General features: G+C 35.3%; 1 protein-coding gene across 1 annotated transcript in view; it reads right to left on the reverse strand.

The window, feature by feature from the left end:
• Positions 1–465: 465 nt before the first annotated feature.
• PELI1 (pellino E3 ubiquitin protein ligase 1) overlaps positions 466–22,617 on the reverse strand; it is a 54,496-nt gene continuing 32,344 nt past the window's right edge. The window contains exons 2-7 of the mRNA XM_053588682.1: positions 14,779–14,918; positions 11,661–11,790; positions 8,146–8,247; positions 3,986–4,183; positions 3,702–3,890; positions 466–2,954 (exon numbers count right to left, since the gene is read on the reverse strand). Of these exons, the coding sequence (XP_053444657.1) occupies positions 2,388–2,954; positions 3,702–3,890; positions 3,986–4,183; positions 8,146–8,247; positions 11,661–11,790; positions 14,779–14,849 (1,257 nt within the window). The 5' untranslated portion in view covers positions 14,850–14,918 and the 3' untranslated portion in view covers positions 466–2,387. The remainder of the gene's footprint in view (positions 2,955–3,701; positions 3,891–3,985; positions 4,184–8,145; positions 8,248–11,660; positions 11,791–14,778; positions 14,919–22,617) is intronic.

Consider the following 22,617-nt stretch of genomic DNA (forward strand, 5'->3'; position numbering starts at 1 on the left):
TAAAACTGTTCTATTAGGCACTGGCAAAATGACAGAAGCAATATTCGAAGTGCTTGAACAAAAAGTCCTGATTAATGATTTAAATTGCCTGAGTTTTCAACACTTGAATTTGAGAGAAAAATGTACCCCAGCTTCTTCCCAGCTATTAGGAGGAAATCCAGGTACTTTGGGAAGGACATGAAACTTTTATGGTCACCAAGGCACTATAACTTGCAAAAAGCCAACTCCCCTGTCAGGGTTTAACTTAGAAAAAGCCTCAATTATTCAACCACTACCAGAGCTCCTTTGTTAATAAGTAAGAGATGCTTTCCAAAGAGAACCAGAGACTTTAAAGTATTCCATTAAATGGAAACTCTTCATCTATTTCAAATGAATTTTTTGAAGTATGGAGATTTGTATACAATTTTCACTTCTAGTTTCTCATTCTTGGTTGTGCAAAAATGAATTCACAGAGACAAATTCAAATATCTATTTTGAAAAGTATTTACTTAGTTTGAATAAATTAATTGCAAATAAAAATTAAGCTACAATATATAGCCTGAACAGAAATGACTAGAACAAATACAACACAGGACTTGATTTCCTTGCATTAGTCACAAAGCATGTGACAATCTAGAAAACTTCAAAATTAATTGTATTTCTTTGAAAAAGGGGTAACAGCAGTTACTGATACATCACAACTAATAAACTTATAATACAAGTTTCCTGACATGCATTTCCTGAGTGAACCCAAATGATCATTTTTAAAAACAAGGAAATTTTGACAGCTGAAGTAAAATAAAACAGTTCATGGCTTCTAAGCAATAAGTTTTGCTTTTTTTAAAACCAAAAGGAAATTCGGAACAGCACTGTAATAAGATAAATTAAAGCTATGCTACCACATACAAAAATTTGCTATAGTCAATTGGGTATTATACAACTTTTCAAAGTAAAGTAACAAAAGGTTAAAAAAACGATTCTGTCTAAATCTAAGTGTACTGGTTTATACAAGTGTCAAAAAAGGGTTTGATGTAGTGCAACTGTCTATAGTTTTCTTGTGGTACAACTGTCTATACGCTTCTTGTGGTACATTTTTAAAAAAGTGAGAGGAGAGAAGAAACTTGTTCTTGCTTCAGAAAGCAAAGGACTTACTGAAATGAGAATAAACAGACCATGCCCTTCACTCTGCTGTCATCATTGCTCATCTGCCAACCAGATGTCTAACTGGAGTCTATTGTGGCAACTTTCCTTAGGATTCAGGCCCACATTTAAGGCTGGTCTACTAGGGGTCAGGGCGGTGCCTGTGGCTCAAAGGAGTAGGGCACTGGCCCCATATACCGGAGGTGGCGGGTTCAAACCTGGCCCCGGCCAATAAAGAAAAAAAGGGGTCATTTTTTTCATATAACCCTTTATATATAGTATCTCCAGATTTCCTAATGTCTGGATAAGGCCAAATACAGAATGATTAATTAATTAAGCATTTCACTTTCTAAAAGCAAATCAAGTCATTCTCCTTCCTTGTTAATTTATGCTTTTTCTTAAAGGAATGGTTTTTTTTCTAGAAACAGTGAACAGATGAACCACAGTTTATATCCAAAAAATAAACTTGCCAAGTGTTGCTGATACTAAAAACAGATTAGTTATCATGGGAGAAAAATAGATAATCTAGATTAAATTGCATATTCAAAGGAGCATATAAAATGTTTCTTAGCATTAAGTTTTTGTTATAGTACTACAATCGAGAGAAACATTAAGGAAAAAAATATTTCCCGATTAAATTCAATGTGGTTAAAAACAAACACTTCTTACACAATGGTAACATGAATTTGGTTTTATAAAGTATTCTAATTTACCAAATTCCATATCTAGATGAGGGGTGGAGGAGAGAGGCTCTCTTGTCCTTCCTAACTTTGCAAATCCTTGAGCTATGTGCTCACTAATCTACCATTCACACCAAGAGTGTGACACCATCATTACCATGCTACTCTATCAAGAACGTTCTAAGAGATTTTCTATAATAAAGATAAATAGAAAAAAGTTAATATACATGTTGCTGTATTTTACAATGTTTGCAACAAACAGTAAACTAACATAGTTTGAACCAACAGTACCCTCAGTTATACAAAACAATGTTTCAATACTGAGGATGGATGATTCATATTTTTTTCTCCTCAAAATATATTTCCAAAACTCAGAATTCAGAAGACTGGTACTTTCAGAAATTCTTTTGCTTGAGTTTTCCAGATTTTTACTCAGAAATTGAAACTGTTTATATAAATGTTTAAAAAAATTCTTCATCTTAATGCAAATGACCAGAGCAGAAAAAACTGTGATGTGGACAACAGGTTTGAAAACCCACTCACTTAGCTTATAAATTTATAATGCAGTCCTGGGAGGACAACTGTCTGTTAGTCTAGAGGTCCTTGGAAAATAAGTCTGATGTAGCCTTGTTCACCAGCCAACTGATGTGCACAAAAGGGACAGGCTGCATGAAAAGTATGAGTACCATGAGGAAGTGGGATCTGGGACCAATGGGCAGTTGTCTTTTCTGAACAAACGTGCCCACACGGGCTAAACGCATGGGTTGGAGGGCCAGCGTCCACATAAAATCCAGCTTCACATCCAAGCCACAGAGGAACATAGGGACCAACAGACCTACACATAGGACATTCACGATCTTTTCCATCACGTTCTTCTTTGTTTCCCCAGTTATGATAGCCATGTACATGGCCGCAGTTTAGATATACCCATGGTTGTTTTTCATCTACAACATCTTTCCTCTTCATACTAGGAAATGCTAGTGTGTTGAATCCTACAGGGCACTGAGGTCGTGCTGCATTGATTTCCTGTCTTAAAGCTTCTAAATGCTTCACTGTGGGAGTGTGGGAAAGGCCTTCTGCAGTACGCCACAGCAATGTTGCACCACAGAGGTCAATTAATGAACCATCTTGTAACTGATTGGTTTCCATTTCCACCTACAGAAGACAAGAATCAAAAAACACATTCACTACTGATTTGAAATTTTACCTAAGAGTTTTGGTATTATGTGGTTCTTTACTGAAGAAATGACATTTTCTATGATTATCATTAAATGATCAAGAAACTGATGGCAGGCATGAAAAATACAGTGTGTGCCAAAAAAAAGTATGCACGTTTTAAAAGAAAAAGCTATCTTATTCATGCCGGTCACACAGTGATGCTAGCATTCATTTGATTAATGCAATCTTTTGAGCGAATGTCATACTACACACTGCTACCACAATTCAATTTAACTTTGAAAAGTAATACATAGATGGTAACATCTCTTTAAATGTGTACACAATTTTCTGGCACTCCTGTATATGTTTGAAAATTAAGAATAAACACATCAAATATCTCTTTTTAGACTTATGGCTATTTAATGGTTAATATTTGTAATTAAGAAGATACGATCAATAATATACAGATTTAAGTAGAAAGATAAGGTGCTGTTTAATTTAGGAAAGCTTAGGTTTTAAAATATATTAACATAATATGCAGAACAATAACTTCTTAAAGTTTAGTAAGTGAAACATTAAAATACTCTTCTATAGTGTAATATGATAGTCAGCATTTGATTCTTACATTTAGTACTGTGTCAACAATAGATTTAAAAGTTTTTTTGGAATGTACATTAATCACATAGTCCAATTCATCCTATGTGATTACTATAGCTAAATAAGAAGCTACAATCTAGTGTTTACCATTTTTCCTCTCTGCTGAGCTGATCTGGTTTCACGCAGGCTAAATACATTTCCACACACAGATATTTCTCTCCATATTCCAGGCTTGGAGTCTTCTGTGAATCCATTGCGTGGATGCATCACAAGAACGCCATTAGTGGTCAAGCCATCCATCTGCCCATCTGATGTCTTCCATTTGGCAGCCTTTTCCTAGTAGAAATAATATAGTAAGGTTCCATTTATTTGTAATTTGGAAATAGAAGCTGGTACACAGAAAAGTATCCCTTAGGAAAAAAGTTTTTTACCCCAAGAAAGATGTTTTTTGAAGAGTCAAATCCTGCAGCATAAATCCGTGCTATAAAGGGCGGGTTCCGTTCACATATGATTCTACAGGCAAATCTTGATATAGTGCTTTGTACTGACTGTGTATCAGAATTACTTTGACTTCCAGGAACTGTGTCAGTTACCACAAAATCAATGGGACTTTCAGTAGACCGACCAATCTAAGAGGAAAAAAAAACAAAAGAAAACCTATAAGCCTATTGAAAAAGCACAGTGGAAAAATCCATTCAAGAAAGGCACACAATAAGGAGAAAACATAAGCTTCTAAAATTTCTAAAGCTCAGACATAACATACTTAACTCTGGGGGCATCTATACCCTTGAAAACTAATCTGTCAGACTTTCTCTGATGTTGTAATCACTCAGAGCACAGAATTAAGTAGGAACAATATATGAAACTCTCAGGGAATGAAGAATTCAGGATGGGTGAGATCTCAAGATGGCTGCAGACTTTAATTTTAACCCTTTTGGCTGGAAATGTGTCTATCATTTATTACTCTACCGCCTTTAAGAAAATATAGTGAATATAAAAGTCAATCTTTTGTGATGACTCCAGGACATTACACTATGAATACCATCTATACTTAGCTGAAATGCAGTGATGTCTTCAGCAGCTATAAGAGGTAAATAAGACCAGTGATTAATGTTAAGGGCTTGCATGGCCTTGTTTTGAAGTTTTATGTAAGCTTCACAGATTTTCCTGTTTCTTTTCTGTCAGGTTGCACCAGCAATCATCCTTGGTTTTGGTCATCTTATTTCCAGCAACGAGCCTCTTCTCTAACTGGCTACTCTTATTCTGCCATGTGTTGAGATATCAAGTAACTCTTCAAAGAAGAGTAGTTTAAACGGTTCTTGGTGAGAGTGTGGGAATTCTCCAGGATACACAGAAAAGGAATTTCAGTGCGTGGACTTTAGTGACATTTATTATACATGCCTAGATGTCCTTCCTATTTCATTCCGGTTCTTGACCACTTTTCAGAGAGATAAGGTTCCCAGATAAGAGTTCTAGATGGGTGAGGAACCCAAGAATTAAAAACATCTTCATAAGGATGTGGGTATTGACTAGAAATACTAACCCTCTACAAAGACAATGACTTTTTTTTTAAGCACTGACTGTGCAGAGTAAGGAATTATGATTTTTTTTTTTTTAAGACGGTTTCATTTTGTCATCCTTGGTAGAGTGCCATAGTATCATAGCTCACAGCAACCTCAAACTCTTGGATTCAAGTGATCCCCTTGCCTTAGCCTCCTAAGTAGCTAGAACTACAGGCGCCTGCCACAACACTTGGCTATTTTTAGAGATGGAGGTCTCTCTTTCTTAGGCTGGTCTCAAACTCCTGAGCTCAAGCAATCCATCTGCCTCTGTCTCCCAGAATGCTAGGATTATAGGTGTGAGCCACTGTGCCGGGCTGGGATAATGACTTGTAAAAGTTATTCTTCACATAGTTGAGCCTCACTTTTAGATAAAATTATTCAGTGTTTCTGTCCAATCTTGAAGTCATTAAGTATACAATTTTTTTTTGTTGCGTTTTTGGAGACAGAGTCTTGCTCTGTTGTCCCGGTTAGAGTACAGTGGCATCATCATATCTCACAGCAAACTCAAACTCCTGGGTTTAAGGGATCCTCCTGCCTCAGCCTCCTGGGTAACTGGGACTATAGGTGTGTGCCACGAAGCCTGGCTAATTTTTCTATTTGTGGTACAGATGGGGTCTCGCTCTTGCTCAGGTTGGTCTTAAATTCCTGACCTCAAGCTATCTTCCTGTCAGGACTTTCCAGAATGCCAGGATTACAGAATGAGCCACTATAGCTGGCCAAGAATAAAGTCTTTATATTTAGTTTAGTTTTAGGGGCAAACTGGTTAACAAATAGAAAACTAGATGTCCCTTTTCTTTACTTTTAAGATAATGATATCCAAAGAAAATGGTCTCAGATCTTTTCAACTGAAGAGTAATATTCAGAATCAAGCAGAAGCAGCAATTATTTGGGAAGAGAGATTGTTTCAGAACATTGACATTTGATCTGGGTCTTGGAGGGGAAGATTTAAGACATCAAAGCAATACTGGTAATGACAGTGAGAAGGAAGAAATCTGAAGTATCTATAAGGAGAAAAAGCTACAGGACTGGGATAAGATAGGACTGCACATTAGGATAAACTTTAGTAATTATTCCCCTAACTGCTATTATTAGCTTAAAAAATACAGATCTTATAATATCACTCTCTCCCACACCATGAGAAATTCAGTGGTTCGTTAACAGTTTATAGAAACTTCTTATGTTCTTATTTCTGATAAAAGTTAGAAACAGACACAGGATTTGTCTCTCATCTATCAGTCCAGCCTAACTTCCTGCTATTTTGGTATACAAGTATCCTGTTGCTATTGAGTATAGCTTATTCACCAATCTTTTGTCACACTGTGTATGTACTTCTTTGCCATCTCTTTTCCCAGAATGCTTTCTACTGGTTGTTCCTACTCAATCTGATAAAAAGATCTAGATAAAAAGACAGTACTGTAAGTCTTTTCTCCATTCTTCTTCAAAAGGCTGTACTTCTGTAGACTGCCAGTGTAGCACCTGGGCATTTAATTTACTCACATCTCCTTTATTGACTTCAAAGTGCCAAGCAATGCACAGAGTTGGATTAGGAATATCTGATGGCTTGAACAATCAATGATCTTACCTAGTTTAGAGGGTAGACAATCCTAGAGTGTTTATAATACAAGTTCCCAAAGACTGGCTCGTTTATTAAATAAAGTAGTTTCTGACAGATTTCACACTTTGGATGCAGAAATGCTTCAATTTTCCAAAGAAATGCTCGCAGAAAGGGCATAATCAGTTTATGATACTGGGGAAAATTCTTTACTTTATGAAAAAGGAGAAAACCAAAAAGGTTGCAACTTATTTAAGGGCATTCATTAAAAGGTGAAGACATTGTTCCAGAATTCAGGATGCCTGGTTTAATCCCAATTTTGCCCTGTAGTAATTCTATAATCTTTAAGTCGTAAGATTTCTGTTAACATCATCTACAAAATAAATATAAGGTACTTTCTGAAGCTAAAATTCTAGTCTATGGTTAAATATCTTGGTAGTATCTTGATTTTCAAAAAAGCTAAGCTCATTTATTTTAATTGCTGTTGGTGCAGTAAAATGTTAAAAATCCTCCTAGAGCTTTGTGTTAGGTTTTTCTTAGATCTAAACCTTCATCTTCATGAAGGATATTATTTATTTTTAGTAAAAGCAATGAAAACATAAACCAATACCCACATTCTAATTTTAACTGGAGAAAAAAATGTCATCAACTCATTTAAAAGGGTTGGGTAGAGGGAGTGACTTTAAAGAAATATGTTGTTATTGATTAAAATTATATATATTTCTGGGCCTTTCACCTTTATTTAGCCTTATAAAATAAGGAAAAATAGAAGTTACTGGTATAATAATTATAAGAACAACATTATCAGGCAATCTATGCCCTACTTAAGTTTGTTTTTAAAAAAACTCAAAGCTTTAGAGAGCCCAAAATTAAGGAAGAAAATAAAGGCTTTTGGGCTTGACTATCCTAAAATCTGTTGGTTTATAAAAATTATCAGCACTGGATGGTACAAAGAATGAGAGAAAGAAAACTTACTGTACCAGTAGCTTTGACCAAATATGTGCTGAGAAACAAGTTTGACTTTACATATATGACACGAATAGTTAGAAACTGACTGAGCTTCTTGTTGCTTTGAGAAAAAAGTAAGAAATAGTGGCAAAAAAAAGTCATACATATGTGCAGAGTGTTTCTTGGTTTCTTTTTTTGAACAATAATAGCTAACATTTAGCTCTGAGTACTTTACATGCACTAAATCATCCAAGCCTCCTAAAAGTCATTTGGGAGATTCTATTATCTGTACTTTACAGAGTAGGAAACTAAGGGAGTGGCTAAGTAATGTTTACCAGGAATTCTAATTCCAGAGCCTTTTTCAACCATGCTACACAAATTTCTATGGATTCGGTTTAGAAATCAATATACATTTCAGTGAAATACATTATTAAAATATAATAATCCTTTTGACCATAGCAAAACCACCAATAATAAATTTTTAACTTTCACGTTTTTTTAAGAAAAAAAATTTCAGATGTTATAATACCTGAAACATATCAGTGTTGCTGTCATGAGTATATTCGACCACTACTGTTTGGGCCCGAGATAAAGTATATGATATGCTATGCTGGTCCTTGTTACTTATTGCCTAAAAATAAAAAAGGTTAATAGCAAAAATTAGTAGGCAGATCAATCAAATCAGATAATCTTTTCATTAAAAAAGAGACATCTATTTATCTTATATATTACATACTTATGTATTCTTCCCCCTGAAATTTAGGGTAGAGATTTATACATTCTATATAACCTCACCTGTGAAAGAAATTTCTCAAGTTGTGCGGGGTACAGAAGAATATTTAGCAGTAGTAACAGAATAAGAATATAATTTCATTTTCCTAAAACTCTATAAATTCTAGGTCTCCCTTGTATGTATTTTAAATTGTAAAATAATCAAAACCAATCCCCATGTAGAAACTGAAAACAAAACTCAGTACTGCTCTGGTAAAGAATAAAATACAAAATCTTGCAAGGTAAGAGGAATCTTATTTTTGGTATCATTCAAGGAGTTATAAAGTTCACTAATGAGCAGAATTTATTTGTTTTCTAACAATTCTGTGACTTTACAGTTAACAAAAGTTTGCCATATTCTGGGCTTGATATGGAAAAATTCATAGACTGATTAAACACTGCCAAAGGAAAGGCATGTAATGTTTATGACTATATCTCTGACTTGTGCCAAATGAAAAATACTGCTAAAAAGAACTTTTCAGTTTTGTTTTCAGGCATTTTCTATGCATATGAGTTGAAGATAATATCAAAGGGGGAAAAACCTAGTCATTGCACAAAGGAAGTAGAAATGGGTGGTGTAAAAGGAAAACAGATACAAAGACACAAGAGAGTGATTATACAAAGCAAAGATGCTAAATGAAAAAAATCTTTCTTAATTAGAAATTTGGCATTATAAACTTTTACTTGATTTTAATTTGTAGCTAATCTGTAATAGATAAAGCCTTAAAAATACCGTTTTAAGATTAAGTTTGTCAAATTTTCAAATATACAAAGAGAATATATAAATAGCTGGGTACCAAATTCTCAGCTTTATCAAAGCTTAACAATGTCACTATTGTTTCTGATTTGTTTTTTTTTTTTAAGAAATTAAATTACAGATATAATTGAGGCTACATACATGTCCTTCCCTATTCCCCTTTCTCTCACGAATGCACTGTAGATCATTTATATGCATGTTATTAATATTTTTTACTATACATTTAGATAGTCATAAAAATTATATAATTTTTAGGGTGGAGCCTATAGCTCAAGCAGCTAAGGCGCCAGCCACACACACCAGAGCTGGTGGGTTCAAATCTGTCCTGGGCCTGCCAAACAATGACAGCTACAACCAAAAAATAGTATTGGTGTTGTGGCAGGCACCTGTAGTCCCAGCTACTCGGGAGGCTGAGGCAAGAGAACTGATTAAACCCAGGAGTTTGAGGTTGCTGTGAGCTGTGATATCACTGCACTCTACCCAGGGCAATAGCATGAGGCACTGTCTCAAAAAAAAAAAAAATTATATAACTTTTACAGGTTGAAAAACCTACAATTTAACTCAGTTATTAAACAACTGACTTTTTTTCCTCTTTTTTTTAAAACTTCTTTTTAGAGACTGGGCCTTGCTATGTTGCCTAAGCAGGAATGCAGTGTCTATTCACAGGCACAATCACAGCACACTACAGCTTCAAATTCCTGGGCTCAAGAGATCCTTCTGCCTTAGCCTCCTGATAGCTGGGACCACACAGCACCTTTTCAATCAAATAATCACTTAGTATTTTGAAAATTAATTCTTAATGGCTAAAGGGATTTAAACCTTTGGTTTTTGTGTGCTTTGAGATTGTAATCTTTGCTTTTTAGATATTAAACCTACTCTTAGATTAAGAATAAAATCTATGTCAAGTTAAGTTTGATTCTTACTGGACCGGCAGGCAGGATTTTCACCACGCATCCCAGAGGACTCCAAACTAAACACTTTTCTTCATGACCTCACTAATACATTCCTTCAAAATTTAAAGAGTCAACCTCTAAGATTCTTGTTGCCAGGTAAAGATGAAAAGGAGGTAATGATGAAAACATGAAGGGAACGACAGAATAAAAATGGGAAGAAAAGTACAGGATAATACGTTACAGAAGTATAGATTAAAAATATTTTCCCTGATAGTGAATTTCAAACAAATGTAGCACTGACTGTCTAAAGGGCATCTGAAAACATCTAAATGCATTTTTTGGGTTACAAGGATTTGAGCTGCAAGGACTTGAAGACTTAAATAGCACTTAGTAGGTAGGGGACCAAGAATATTAAACGTCCTGTAATATGTGGGATAATCCTGCAACAATGAACAGGCACACCCAGAGTGCCAAGAGCCCTCCTGTGGGGAAATATTGCAAGAAGCTCCTCAGACTGGATCAAATAAGCTGTTTACTTCTACCACTTGCTTATTCTCTACCACATCCATTCTCTGCAAAGGAGGAAAAAGAAACATCAAAAAAGAAACTATCCCTTTTCTACACTTACTGGTTCCCAAGAAAGTAACTAAAGAGTTCTATTCGAACGCTGAGTACTCTGGTTTCCACACCAAACTGGATATAAAACAAAGCTGGAAGCCCAATTAACTTCAGAGACTGAAGTTGTGACTTAAAACAGGGCATCATATGCCAATTTTACTGTCTCTTGTTTATTTAACTTACAAAGATATATTTCAGATGGTATAAATTAATGTACATCCTAGGATTACTTAGCTAAAGATATAGACACTTTGAAAAACCAGAGAACTCTTTGTAATTTTATTTGCTTATCACAGAAATTCATGAAAATGTAAAGATCTGAAATTCCCCCTACTTGTTTATTACTCCAGGAAAAGAAAAATGGGATAGATGCACTAACTAAGCCAGAAAGTTGAGAAGTTATATTGTAGATGCAGTTGGGCATTTGCTTTTATGCCTTTGATGTAATTTAATAATCACTGAGGTCTACTTTGTACAAGGCATTTTTAAAAGCTTTGAGGGTCATACAACAAAAATAAAAACAATAGAATCTTGGAAGATCCTCAGGTAAAAAAATCACTTCATCCAAACATGCTTCTAATACCTGAATACATATAATTATACACCACATTCTTCACCTAGCCCAGGTGAGGCCCCCCTAGTAACAGAGTAGGAGAGTGGGAACTCCCTACTTCTCAGAATAGATAACTGTACAATTCTGAATAGTAGATAAAGCCCCGGCCCCACCCCCATTTCTTTTGATAAGGAAAGGGAACATTTCCTTCTAATTTTCACCCGTCAATCCTAGCTTGTCATAAAAATAAAAAATCCAATTCCCCTTCCATATGGCACCTCTTCAAATACCATGTCTCCAAAGTCTCTTCTCTAATCCAAAAAAAAAAAAAAAAAAAAAGGAAATTCTGAAACAGAAATGTGAGGGGAATGCTAGAGAATATAAACACATAAAAGTATAAAGGTCTTTCAATTTCTCCAAGTTAATTTATGTAGCTTTTTAAATAATTTTACCTTTGCAGCCTGAGGAGTACAAGCAATATGCACAGTGCTGGGCTTCACCCCATTTGCCTTAGGTCTTTTAAACAAAGCAAATCTACTTTTCCTCCTTCCTCTATCGCCATTTGGGAGAGACCCATTATACCTGATGGGGGGAAAAAAGTTTAGGTCATCTCCTGGAAGAATAGCACAATTATAAAACAAATGTTTTACTTTGCCTTGTAGACTCAATCTCCAATTAATTATTTTTTATTAGCACATTATAATTATCTTAAATTCCTTTTAGCAACTGTTTATCTCTAGACTAAATGCCTGGATGTGAAATAAAACGATATTCTTTCTAGGTACGTTCTAAGTCACAAAGAAGTACCTTTTGGGTTATTTCGTATACATAGATTTATCTATATATTTTTTCTCTCTTATATTGAAAAGAATAAAAAGCTTATTAATGGCATATCTGACTCCTTATGAACTCATTCTATTTTTTTCAGGTGAATGTTTGCACATGTTAATCATGTTAATACAATCTTTAAAATGAATAGTATGTATTGTTTAAAAAAGAATCTCCTTTAATTGTGAACCAAATAAATGAAATAGTTGAACTTTTGAAATAACAAAAGTCTTAGACTTGTTTGTTAAGTCTGAACATACCTGTACACCTTTTCCCATTATCTTAGCAGAACCTGTCCAATTGGCTTGTCTGCTGAACAGCAAACATGCTTTTGTTGTTCAGATTTTTTGTCCATTCTCTGATAAATATGTGTGTGTGTGTGTGTAAACACACATACATATACCCTAAAGATAAGTAAGGAAGGATTGAACCAATAGGAAAAAGTTTAAAACAAAAACGTCTGGGTGTTTACTATATACTATTGAGTCACATCGCATACATCACCACACTTAATCTCCAGAAAAACTCTGCAAGATTGGCATCATTGTCCCCATTTTTACAAACAGGCTCACAGAAATTATTTTCTGAAGGTCACATGTGTGACAATGGCAAAGCCAGTATTTGAATCCATGCATATTTGTCATATTATTATATCATTCTTTACTGCTTCATTGAGGCATAAACTGTAGTTTACTAATAATCTTTCCTCAAACATTGCCCACACCTCTGGCAAAATCTCTGGTTTGATTTTGGGGGAAATGAGGCAGTGAATAGGGACAGTTTTGAAATTGGAAGAGAAAGGAATTATAAAATGGCCTGCAATAGTGGCTGAAAGGAAGAATCATGTTTTAAAACTGAGAGATGAGTTTACTCAATGACTGCCATATACACACAGAAATTACAGTGACCCTGTGAAGTGTAGTCCCTCAGCTAATACATTAATTTTGCTATTCTAGGCTGTGTGTTGCCACCAGGCCCACTACGGAGTCCTCACCGCTCTTCACTACTGTTCTCTGAGTTGGCGTAACTCATCCCTCCTCTGGACCTATGTTCTTTAGTCCCAATCTTTTCTTTTTATTCTTCTTCTTCTTTTTTTTTTGGATACAGAGTCTCACTTTGTCACCCTGGGTGGAGGGCCATGGCATCATAACCCAGAGCAACCTCAAACTCTTAGGCTTAAGTGATCCTCTTGCCTCAGCCTCCTAAGTAGCTGGGGGACTACAAGCACCCCCACAATGCCGGGCTAGTTTTTCTATTTTTAGTAGAGACAAGATCTTGTTCTTGCTCAGGCCGTTCTCAAACTCCTAAGCTCAAGCAATCCACCCTGCCTGGGCCTCCCAGAATGCTAGTGTGAGCCACCACACCATGCCCAAAGATCTTTTCTAAGTAGCAAAAGCACAAAACTGACAACCCTTATCCCCCTTCATGTCTAGAGGGTTGGGAAGAAGAATTATTTGCATTTTAAGATACAAATGCCAGATACAGAGACAACTGCTACTGTTAATGATTAACCGGGAAATTTCTAAAGAGAGCAGTTTAAAACCAGACACTAAGTTTTAAACTCTAGTCCTCAAATGACTGCCAAATTTCCTGCATGAAGACTTTAAGTTAGAATACTTTTTGGTAGTTAAAAGTTGTTTGTCATCAATGCCATTAAAGTCCATATGATTCGAGGTTGGAATATTGTAGTTACTATATTAAATTTATGATCAAATTTAAGTTTTTTGAAGAAAAATATTTTAAATCTCAAAGGGCCTCAGATGATCTTGTGTAACTGTCATTTTACTAGTGGAGGAAACTAAGGCCCAGACGGTTAAGTAAATTAACTTGCCCGAGATCATACAGCTAGCAGTGTTGGAATAAGCACTGGACTTTAGGATTCCTGGCTTCCAGTCAAGCTCAATAACTCCATAGATTATCCCCCTAGTTTCTCTTACTCTTTTCATCTGAAACAACATAGTCTTGCTTAAGAACTTATACCAACTGGATTTCTAAACACTGCAATGTCTAGAGATGTTTTTTAAAGCAAATGGACAGAAATAGGGGGAAAGAAAATTTTATAATTTCTATTTTCTGACATCTCTAGGTAACAGAGGCTAACTATGTCTCCATTTTGATAGTTATGGCAAATTTAGATTGAATAAATTGGAATAATTTGAAATGATGGAATTATCTATTTTCTAATAGTCAGATTGTGTTTCTGCGAGTTATATGGATAAGATTACTTTTAAAGCAAACAAATAGCTAGGTCTTGGGCTTCAGAGTTATTATGCTGAAGGCATATGCCTATATAACTCTTTAATTAAGACATATAATAAAGCAGTAACTAACTCAAAAGGGCAAAAGAATAAATACTAGCCTTAATAAAATGTTTGAAAGCAGGGAAAGGGAATTTTAAGTCAGCAGAGACAAATTTTTGTAAAAGATGGGACACAAAAGACAGATGGAATGACTATGTGACATTAGAAATATACAATTTTCATTTCATTTTTAAGAAACTTTGCCCCTTCTGTGGGTGAGGGAGAGACAATGTTTATGCTTATTTTCAGTATTTATAAAAGATAGCATAAATTTGAAAATTAAGAAGAATTTGATTTGTTAACATTACCCTGGTAGCTTTAAATTCTTTTTAAAAGTAGTTAAAATATAAATCTGCCCCCCCACCCCAAGTACTTTTAACCTACATGCCAAAGTTAGTATGTATTATTCAATTTTTATACTCATCAAATGGAGAAACCTTACCCTAAGACAATGAGTTCACCATATTTTACTGGTGCTTTAGATGGATGATTTTCTTGGTCAGGAGAAAACATGAGCTTGGCTGTTATTCTCAAATCTTTGTTCACTGGTCAGGAGCCTTGGGACACCTTTTGCATTATTTCCTAAGGAGGAAAAGTTTTCATTAGTAACAATGAATTCTAGTTTCATTAAAGATGTTATTTTCCAGTAGCCCTCTTGAGTACAATATTATATAAATTATGTGGTTAACAATGTATGACATTTTGCCCAATGACGGTTGTATGGACAGAACTGTTTAAATGGAACAAAAATATAAATCTGGGACTTTCACTTACAGAAAGATGGAATAGATGTACTTTTCCCTATTATTTCTGCTAAGACCAACTAAAAGCCCTGGACATTATATATAAAATATACGATTATGAAAAGAGGAGAGAAGGGCAGACTAGGTTAAAGACCTAGACTAGGTAAAAGATCCAAGGAACGACAAGGTGGTGTGAATTCTCTGGGTTTCCTTTTTGTCTAACATACCCTAGACTTGGAACTAAAGAATTCAGCAATCTGGAAATGCCAACCGTTACAGGCAAAAAAATAAAAAGCCACAACAAAACCTTGCCGCTCTAAGCCAAAGCAACAAGGGACAGCCAAGTAAGATAGAAAACTCTTGGCAGTAACATCTCTAAAACCACTGTACCCTCACCACCTCCCACACCAAAATTAAGTGAGGAGATTTAACTTCCACCTTATAAACCATAATAAGGAAGTCCAATGCCCAATTAGGGTAGTGAGGAGGCCAAGTAAGGAGCCAGGATTTTCACACTGATGGCCGGGCATGTCCCCACACACATCCATTCCAGTGGTTTGTGGAGACTGTGTGAGAATGTTAACTTTTACTCCCACCCAGTAATAACAAGAAGAATCCTCTTTCCTCTGTTATTAATGGAAGCTGAGTAGGGAACATGGACTTCTACATCTACCTGGCAGTAATGAGGAGGTACCCCCTACCACCCTGCTGAAGACATGTCAGAAAAAGCCAATGGAAACAGAGAAAGTCTAAATAATAACCAGAGTCTCTGAATATAATAAGAGAACATCTAGGTTTTAACAGAAAATCATCCATCATCATAACGAGAACTAGAAAGATTTTTAAAAATGTAAAAAGATAATCAATAGATGACAAAATTGAGATGACAGAGATACTAGAAGCAGCCATGATAAAAATGCTTCAATAACCAATTACAAAATACACTTGGGACAAATGAAAGACATAGAAAGTCTTAGCAAAAAAACCCCAGCAAATATAAAGGAAGAGCAAATAATAATATCAGAACTAAGAACCACATTAACAAAAATAAAATGTTCACTATATAGGCTCAATAGCAGAATGCAGGAGACATAGTAAACAATTAACAAACTGAAAGACAGAATAGCAGAAATTATTCAATCTGAGTATCAGGGAGAAAATGGGAGTTGGAAGGTAAGAGCCTAATGGACCAGTGGGACTATAGTAAAACATATAACATTTATGTCGCTGGAATCCAAAAAAAGAGATGTGCAGAGCTGAAAAAGTACTCAAAACATAATTACTGAAAACTCGTCAAATTTGGAAAGAGAAATAAAACTATAGATCAATTGAGAAGCTGAACAAACCACACAGAAAAAAACCAGAAGAAATCTACACCACGACAAATAATTAAACTTCTAAAAACTAAAGGCAAAGAAAATATCTTGAAAGCAGAAAGAAACACCACCTTATTTATAGGAGGAAAACAATTAGAATTTGCAGATTTCCAGAAACCATGGAAGCCAGAAGGCAGTGCCATAATATTTTTTTAGGTACTGACAAAACTGGAGGGGAAAAATCAAGACATTCTCAGATAAGGGAAAATTAAGAGAATTTGTCACCAGCAGACCAACATAAGAATGGCTAGAGGAAATTCTCTGAAGAGAAAATAAATGATTCAAGATAAGAACCTTGAAATACCAGATAGAAGTGAAAAAAACATGGGGAAAAATAATAAGCTTTCTTTTTCTTGAATTTTCTAAATTATGTCTGATGTTCAAAGCAAAAATTATAACACTGTTTTATGTGGTTCTAATGTATGTAGAAGAAATACTTAAGACAATTATATTGTACTTCTGAGCATTTATTTCAGGGAAATGAAGACTTGTATTCCCACAAGTCTGTAATGTACACAAATGTTTACAGCAGCTTTATTTGTAATAACTAAAAATTGGAAACAACTCAGATGTTCCCACTGAATGAATAACTGGTACATTGATACCAGGGAATACTACTCAGCAAGAAAAAGAAACAAACTACTGATAAATGCAGCAACACAGATAAATCTCCAGAGAATCATACTGAGTTTAAAAAAAAATACTAATCTCAAAAGGTTTCACAAATAATTCTACTTATATTATGGACATTCTTGGAATGACAAAATTATAAAAATAGAAAGCAGATTAGTGGGTGCCAGGAGTTACCATGGGGGTGGGATAAGAGGGAAGTGGGCGTGGCTGCAAAAAAGCAACATGAGGGACCCTGGTAGTGATGAAAATGTCCTGTATCTTTATCAATCTTTTTTTTTTTTTTGGGCGGGGCTGGGTTTGAACCCGCCACCTCCGGCATATGGGACCGGCGCCCTACTCCTTGAGCCACAGGCGCTGCCCATCTTTATCAATCTTAATGTCCTGGTGTGATATTTTACAACAGTTTTGCAGAATGCTGCAATTGAGGGAAATTAGTTAAAGGTTATGCAGAATCTAAGTCTTATTTCTTAAAATTGCATGGAATTATACAATTATCTCAAAATAAAAACTTTAGTTAGGCCGGGCATGGTAACTCAAACCTATAATCCTAGCACTTTGGAAGGCTGACACAGGAGGGTCATTTGACACCAGGAATTCAAGACCAGCCTGAGCAAGAGCAAGACCCTATTTCTACAAAAATAAGAAAACTCAGCCAGGTGTGGCAGCCACACTCCTGTAGGCAGGATCAAGCAGGAGGATTGCTGAACCTAGGAGTTTGAGGCTGCAATGAGCCATGATGATACCACTGTACTCTAGCCTAACACTGGAGGAAGACCCTATCTATAAAAAACAAGTTTAATTAAAAAAATAGAAATTTGATACAAGTAAAAAAACCCAAGACTAATATTTCTGATAAGCCAGAGAAATCACTACAATGAATAAGTTCCCAATACTATCATGTCTATTTCATCAGTAGTTTAATAGGCCCAGTAATTTCCTTTATTTATTTCTTCTCCCTGGCCCCTGATAAAGTTGTTATAAAAGTTTCACAGCAAAACTCTTACAAGCTAGCCCATAAAGTCTTCTACTTTTACACCTCCACCAACAAGTTTCACAGGAAACTTATGAATAAAAAATGTTTACCTGTCTTTTTCTACAATGAAATATAGCCTATACAGTGGCACTTTTGGAGAGAAGGCAACATAGAATATTTGTAGCCAAAATGAATAAGAATAACTCAAAGGAGAAGGCTTTATGTTATGATCCTCTTTAATTCCTTAGAAGTTTACAAACACATTCAGACCAGGAATTCAGACAAATATGCTAATTTCTATTATCAGTAAATTCAAAAATACTAAAGAAATAAAAAATGCTTCAGAATTATTTCAAAAAAACATTTTCTTCATTCAAATACACTAAAAAACCCCCAAACCCTCTCAATCTCCCCAGATAAACTTAAAAATTTACAAAAACCAATATATTGGTATTTCACTATAATTGTGAGATATTAGAATTCCGATGAAATGTTTTACTAAGCAAAAATATGCTGATCAAATTCCCTACTTAGGAAAAGAAACACACTAGCTTCAATGTAAAAATTTAAGAGTTTCAAGAAAAATTAACTGAAATTAACCAAAGAATAGTTTAACAGGACTTTCTTAGATACATGAAATTGTACTTTAGTATATGAACACGTATTCATACTCTTTAATATTCCCCTAAGAAGCATTCCATTTTAAAAAGTTAAACAGAAGCATAACTACAGGCTTTAGCTGTGCTTTTTGACAATTATAGTCCTATTATCAAATATGAAAACACTGCTTTGACACATTTCTGACCAGGAACAGCAATAATTAAAATTTTAATAACATAAACTAATTAAAACTAAATTAATTTTAAATTCAATTAAATTTTAATACCACTGCTTTGTTTTGATTTGGATTCCCATTTAGAATTACTTTGTATTTAAAGGATATGATGGTTTTCCATTTATAGTAGCAAAACATTTCCTTTAAAACATAAGCTTATTTATTTAAAGAAGCCAATTTAAATAGCATTAAATAGTATTAGTAGTACATGGATATGGCAAAAATCTGAAAGTGTTATGTGAATGCCCATATTTGGCTGATATTAGTATATCACATGGGTGAAGTATTATGCTTAGCCTGTGTTCTAGTCCTAGCTCTCTGAACAAAGCAATCTGTTTCTTTTTTTCCAAAAATGAAGAGACTAAAGTAGAATGAAAAATATTTTGGAGCTGAAAAAAATATAAGCCACCATCTGGTCTGACATAAGAATTTACAAGTAATGTACACTGTAAGTTTAGTTCTATTGCTTCTCTAAGGCAAAAGGAACAGTTTTTAGTTTAGACAAGGAACTAAAGAATAAGAGTAGGACTAGCATGTAGTCTCCATACACTTTCTAGAACCCTTGGCCAAATTAGTTAAGACAAACAATATACTTCCAACTAGACAATTTTTACCCTGCAATCTTTTCAGCATTTCTATTTTGGCGGGCAAATAGGCATAAAAGGGTGCTGAGGAAACAAATGGAAAATGTTTTAAAACACGAAAATGTTTTTTATAAGGCTTCTTTATTATGAAAAACATAATGTGCACTGCATATATTATCTCTGATTAAACAGATTTCCATCTACACTAGAGTTCCCCTGTGGTTGATTTCAAAAGGATGACAGCAGAAAGAACTGCTATGTTGTAACTGTGGTGGTAGTAGCTGGAGATTACTATTTCTGTTAGTCTTTCAGCTTCTCAGTGCAGTAGTGAAGGAAAAGAAGGCCATGTTCCCCTTCCCTAGGTAAAGGGCAGCACCTTCGCAAACACTCAGCCTCCCCCGTAGAGTAGCCAAATGACCTGCTGGTAGTCTATCACCTACAGGGATAAGTTATTTTCAGCCAGATGGGACGGCATTAATGTCTTTCCCAATGACAGTGTTTGTTCCTCTGAGTTTCTCAATTTGGGCACTACCAGCATTTTGATATCGTGGGATGCTGGCCTTTACATTTTAGGAGGTTCATAAGCATCCCTGGCCTTTATGCTCCCGAGAAGCCAGCAGCATACACTAATTGTGATAGTCAAAAACATCTCTTCTTGGCTCCTACCTCTCTCCCCCCACTCTGTGAGAACCATTGGTTTAATCTTAAGTTGGAGATAACAGAATTTGTTTTTAGGAGGTAAACTTCCTCTATTTTTGGCACACTGCTTGGCACATAGGTACTTAATAAGTTTGCTTACTAAAACTTTGTCCCGCTTCTTGGTCTTCAATTAAATTAGTTGGTCTATCCTCTATCTCAATATGATCTTGTTTACATCACACGCAGCCTTTTGCTTACTACCTAGTATACACAAGTACAAAATTCCTGCCCTGAAAAAGCAAAAGCAAAATACTAAGTAGGGGACAGTAATACTGATATCTAAAAGTTTATTTATATAAGTCTTGTGTTAGTGATGGCGATGATTATGAAGGTAGCTGCAGTTTCAGTATTTTACTAGAATTGATAAGAGTGGGTGAGAGACAGAAAATTATTTTGCCTTGATGGCAATTAATTATTAATATTTTGGTGCATTTAGAACACTTTAATATTGCTGCCACCTCCCTCACATGGTTAAAGGAAAGGGATTAGAGCTTGGGACGGCACAGAAGTAGCTATAAGACTAGTGCTAGGTAGCCTGTTATTTAGGGAAAGGTTAATCTTTAGATGCCACGTAAGTAGCTTCTGAATCTAAGGAACCTACACCTAGAAAAATAAAAGGCAGACTTTGGAAAAAGCAGACTCCTTTTAAATCAAAGGAGGTGTCAATCTGAATCAATCTTGGGGTAATATATATCTTGCACTTGCATAAAAAAGTTAACTAGAAAAATGCTTTCACATAAGATTACTTTATTTGACCCTCACACTAGCCCTATGAATTGGTAAGAAAGTCTTGACTTCATTTTCCAGATAAGGTAACTGAGTGGGTCAGAAAGGTCAAGTAGCTGGATCAAGGCCAAACAGTCCTGGAAGAGCTAAGACTAAGATCCACGTATTAATTCAGCATACATTCACTCATTTATTTTCTATCACAATATATCAAGTACAATATTTATATTACAATATTTATTTTACAAATGGGGAAACTGAGGTTATCAGAAGTGAAGGCTTTCTGATAGCACTAATCCACAACTCAGACAAGGCTGAATGGAGCTAATTCATAAATACAATAAAAGACCTTTTAAGAGAAAAACCAGAAAGTATATCCATGTAAAATAAAGCCTTAAACAAGTTCCACTTCAGCATAGTTTAGTAATAACTATGTGACTATGACTGGTATTTTTTGAGATTATTTCAACCTTTGTCACTTCCTCAATGCTCACTGTATTTGTCAATCCTATTTCCTGATAGTGACCAACAATAAAAACTTCAGCATATGAAATGGACTTTGCACGCTTGTTTAAAAACTGAGGAGGGGAAAAAAGGAACTCAAGGAATTGAGCAAAAGGAATTCTGCTTTCAAGGGGGGAAAGCAGAATATTGCACAAAGGTAAATTCCTGGTACTAACAGGAAGAAAAACATATACATTAGAAGGGAGTCTAGGATGGACACAGTGGCTCACATCTGTAATCCAAGAGCTCTGGGAGGAGTCTGAGACCAGTCTGAGCAAGAGAGAGAGCTCATCTCTACAAAAAAATAGAAAAATTAACTGAGTGTGGTGGTGCATGCCTGAAGTCCAGCTACTTGGGAGGCTGAGGCAGGAGGCTCACTTGAGGTCAGGTGTTTGAGGTTGCATTGAGTTATGATACCACTGGACTCTAGCCCAAGCAACAGAGTGAGACCCTGTCTCAAAAAAAAAAAAAAAAACAAAGAGTGAATTCTGACAGCTGGGGATAGAAAGCTTCATGTGCTCCCTGAATGTAACAGACAGAAAAAAAACTATAGGGCAGAATTCCTGACTCAGGAAAGGAGGAGGTGTTTAAATGTAATCTTGCCACCCTACTCCAAAATAATCACTTAATTCTCCTAACCTATAAAAATATATTTAAAGACATAACTAAGACTCATTTCTTGTCCCTGCTCAATCAACAATTTAGAGCACCGAAGTTCTTATAGTGGTAATATACTTCTCAGAAGGACAGACTGGAAATTCCCCTAGGTTTAATCATAGAAATCTCAAATAAAATTATGCATAAAGCAGCATATTCAGTGGGAATAAACAGTTATCTGGAACAAAAACATAGGATAAAAGTATATTCATGGGAAATTTTCATTTTCTAAAGTGAGCAACTAACACTGGTTGGTAGTTGCTTTTCATAATGGCTACCACGTTCTGTCTCAGTGCCAACCACTTTTCTAAGCATGATGCATGAATTAATTGATTTAATCCCCAGAACAATTTTATGAGATAGGAACAATTATAACCCTCATTTTTTATTTTTTGGGATAGTCTCAAGCTGTCACCCTGGGTAGAGTGCTGTAGTGTCATACTCACAGTAACCTCCAACTTGCGTTCAAGCAATCCTCTTGCCTCAGTTTTTCTATTTTTAGTAGAGGCAGGGTTTTGCTTTTGCTCAGACTAGTCTAGAACACATGAGCT

This window comes from Nycticebus coucang, chromosome 4, assembly GCF_027406575.1.
Source record: "Nycticebus coucang isolate mNycCou1 chromosome 4, mNycCou1.pri, whole genome shotgun sequence".
Taxonomy (NCBI): domain Eukaryota; kingdom Metazoa; phylum Chordata; class Mammalia; order Primates; family Lorisidae; genus Nycticebus; species Nycticebus coucang.